Here is a 2,851-nt window from a genome sequence, read left to right as displayed (position 1 = left end):
AACTGGGGAGAGAGAGAGAGAGAGAACACAAACTGGGGAGGGAAAGAGAGAGAGAGAGAACACAAACTGGGGGAGGGAGAGAGAGAGAGAGAACACAAACTGGGGAGGGAGAGAGAGAGAGAGAGAACACAAACTGGGGGAGGGAGAGAGAGAGAGAGAACACAAACTGGGGGAGGGAGAGAGAGAGAGAGAGAACACAAACTGGGGGAGGGAGAGAGAGAGAGAGCAATGCAAACTGGGGGAGGGAGTGTTCATGTCGACCTGTGATGTGCGCTGTTGTATAATGTGCTTTATTACGGGAGTCAGGCAGCTTCGGGCTGCTCCCTGAGAACTGAGCCTCACCTCCCTGAAGCTGGGTTCAGCGGTGTGTGTGGGAGCCAGTGAATTGAAATAGGTTTTGTTTTGGTTTTATTTCTTATTTTTATAACTTTGTGTGTAGTAAAAAGTCATAAAATGGTACGAAAACTTTAGTTAGAAGTTACTTGTATGGATGATGTTTTTTGCTGAATCAGTGTTATTTACTTGCTGTTTCTCATTCTAGTCGATACTGTAGAAACATCACAGAAGGCTTGGTGATACTAAGACACTCAACTAAGGGAAATAACATTTGCAAACAGTGGGCAAATCTCACATGAGCAAATGTCATGTGACTAAGCATCACATGAGCAGTGTCACATGATTGAATGCCATGTGATTAAATGTCACATGATCAAATCTCCAGGAATATGTCAAACCAGAGTTGGTAACCCTAGTTGGAGGTCACCTCATTAGTATGGGGTAGGCAGGCATGAGAGCCACTTCAGATGTGTTTCTGGCACTTGGCTGGCCCATACCATTGGAAACTCCAGCCTGGTTCCACCCTTGGAGAAGGGCAGATGATCCAGAGTCCGACCCCTCCCCCCAACCAAGCAAGTGTCTTATCTGCCCTGTGAACAAAAGTTTGTGTGAACAGGTTACTTGTCTGGTGTGGACCCCACCAATGTGACTCACAAGTGCACTTGAGTAGGTTGGTATGTCTCACCTCACCAGGCACGGTGGTCTCTACCGAGGAGGAATTCCCAGTATACAGAACGCCTGCCCCTGACCCTAGCACCGCCTCTGATCCCAGCACAGCCCATCACCCCAGCACTGCCCCGGACCCCAGCACTACCCCGGACCTCAGCACTACCCCGGACCCCAAAACCGCCCCGACCCCAGCCCCACCCCTGGCCCTGGCCCCACACCTGGCCCCACCCCACCCCATCACTGCCACTGGCCCCCCCCTTGACCTGGTCCCATCCCTGACCCCAGTCCTGTCGCTGACCCCAGTCCCACCCCTGGCCCCGCCCCTGGCCCCTGACCCCGGTCCCATCCCTGACCCATTTGAGTAGGTTGGTATGTCTCACCTCACCAGGCACGGTGGGTCTCTACTGAGGAGGAATTCCCAGCATACAGAATGCCTGCCCCTGACCCCAGCACCGCCCCTGACCCCGGCACCGCCCCAGACCCCAGCACCACCCCGGACCCCAGCACCGCCCCTGATCCCGGCACCGCCCCTGATCCCGGCACCGCCCCTGACCCCAGCACAGCCCCTGACCCCAGCACAGCCCCTGACCTCGGCACCGCCCGACCCCAGCACCGCCCCGGACCCCAGCACAGCCCCTGACCCCAGCACAGCCCCTGACCCCAGCACAGCCCCTGACCCCAGCACAGCCCCTGACCCCAGCACAGCCCCTGACCCCAGCACCGCCCCTGATCCCAGCACAGCCCCTGACCCCAGCACCGCCCCTGATCCCAGCACCGCCCCTGATCCCAGCACCGCCCCTGATCCCAGCACCGCCCCTGATCCCAGCACAGCCCCTGATCCCAGCACAGCCCCTGACCCCAGCACGCTCATCACCCCAGCACCGCCCCTGATCCCAGCACCGCCCCTGATCCCAGCACCGCCCCTGACCCCAGCACCGCCCCGGACCCCAGCACCGCCCCTGATCCCAGCACCGCCCCTGACCCCAGCACCGCCCCTGACCCCAGCACCGCCCCGGACCCCAGCACCGCCCCTGACCCCAGCACCGCCCCTGACCACAGCACGCTCATCACCCCAGCACGCTCATCACCCCAGCACAACCCCGGACCCCAGCACCGCCCCTGATCCCGGGCCCACCCCTGGCCCCAGCCCTGACCCCAGCACCGTCCCAGACCCCAAAACTGCCCCTGACCCCGCTCCACCCCTGGCCCTGTCACTGGCCCCTGACCCCAGACCCACCCCTGGCCCCAACCCTGGCACCGCCCCACCCCGCCCCTGACCCCAGTCCCACCCCTGACCCCACCCCTAAGTAAGGAGAACTAGTTACTCCAACTTCTCAGGTACTAATGCGACATTTCCATTTTCCTCCGCTGCCATTTTTCTGCCTTAAATCGACTTTAAAAGCATTTCTGCTAACTCTGTGCCTATGGGAGTGATCCAGGTTTGGAAAGCCTTGCCTAAGAGATGCAATGTACCAGAATTCCTGGGCAACAAGGAAGCATCCCCAAATGAATGCTGCAACGAGGATTGTGCTTCCAGCCAGGCCTTTTGGAAAACTCTGAATGAATTGCTGCTTTAGAGGTTGGAATTCCACGTCTGTGCATTAATGGCACAGGCATGTGCCAGGCCCAAAGGGAATGGAAAACCTGGTTCAAATGCCTTGCACCCAATTTTGCGCTGATTTGCGCTCAGCCCAGGTTTTCCGATAGGCCTGCAGTGGGAATATGGAAGGCTCACAATACTCTGTTGCGCAGCCTCATTACAACATTCATTATTATCAACATCCTTATTGCCCTGGGAATCATGATACATTGCGCCCTGGGTGCAAGGCCAGTGCTGTGCAGCTTT

At 58.0% G+C, this 2,851-nt stretch overlaps 1 protein-coding gene across 1 annotated transcript; it reads left to right on the top strand.

Moving 5' to 3' along the window:
- The first annotated feature begins 1,376 nt into the window (after positions 1-1,376).
- Positions 1,377-2,282, top strand: LOC137308488 (uncharacterized). Its single transcript, XM_067977170.1, has one exon. The coding sequence runs from the start codon at positions 1,377-1,379 to the stop codon at positions 2,280-2,282; it is 906 nt and encodes a 301-aa protein (XP_067833271.1).
- The last annotated feature ends 569 nt before the right edge of the window (positions 2,283-2,851 follow it).

Source organism: Heptranchias perlo, chromosome 3, assembly GCF_035084215.1.
Source record: "Heptranchias perlo isolate sHepPer1 chromosome 3, sHepPer1.hap1, whole genome shotgun sequence".
Lineage (NCBI taxonomy): Eukaryota > Metazoa > Chordata > Chondrichthyes > Hexanchiformes > Hexanchidae > Heptranchias > Heptranchias perlo.
This window is presented reverse-complemented; position numbering and strand designations above follow the sequence as displayed.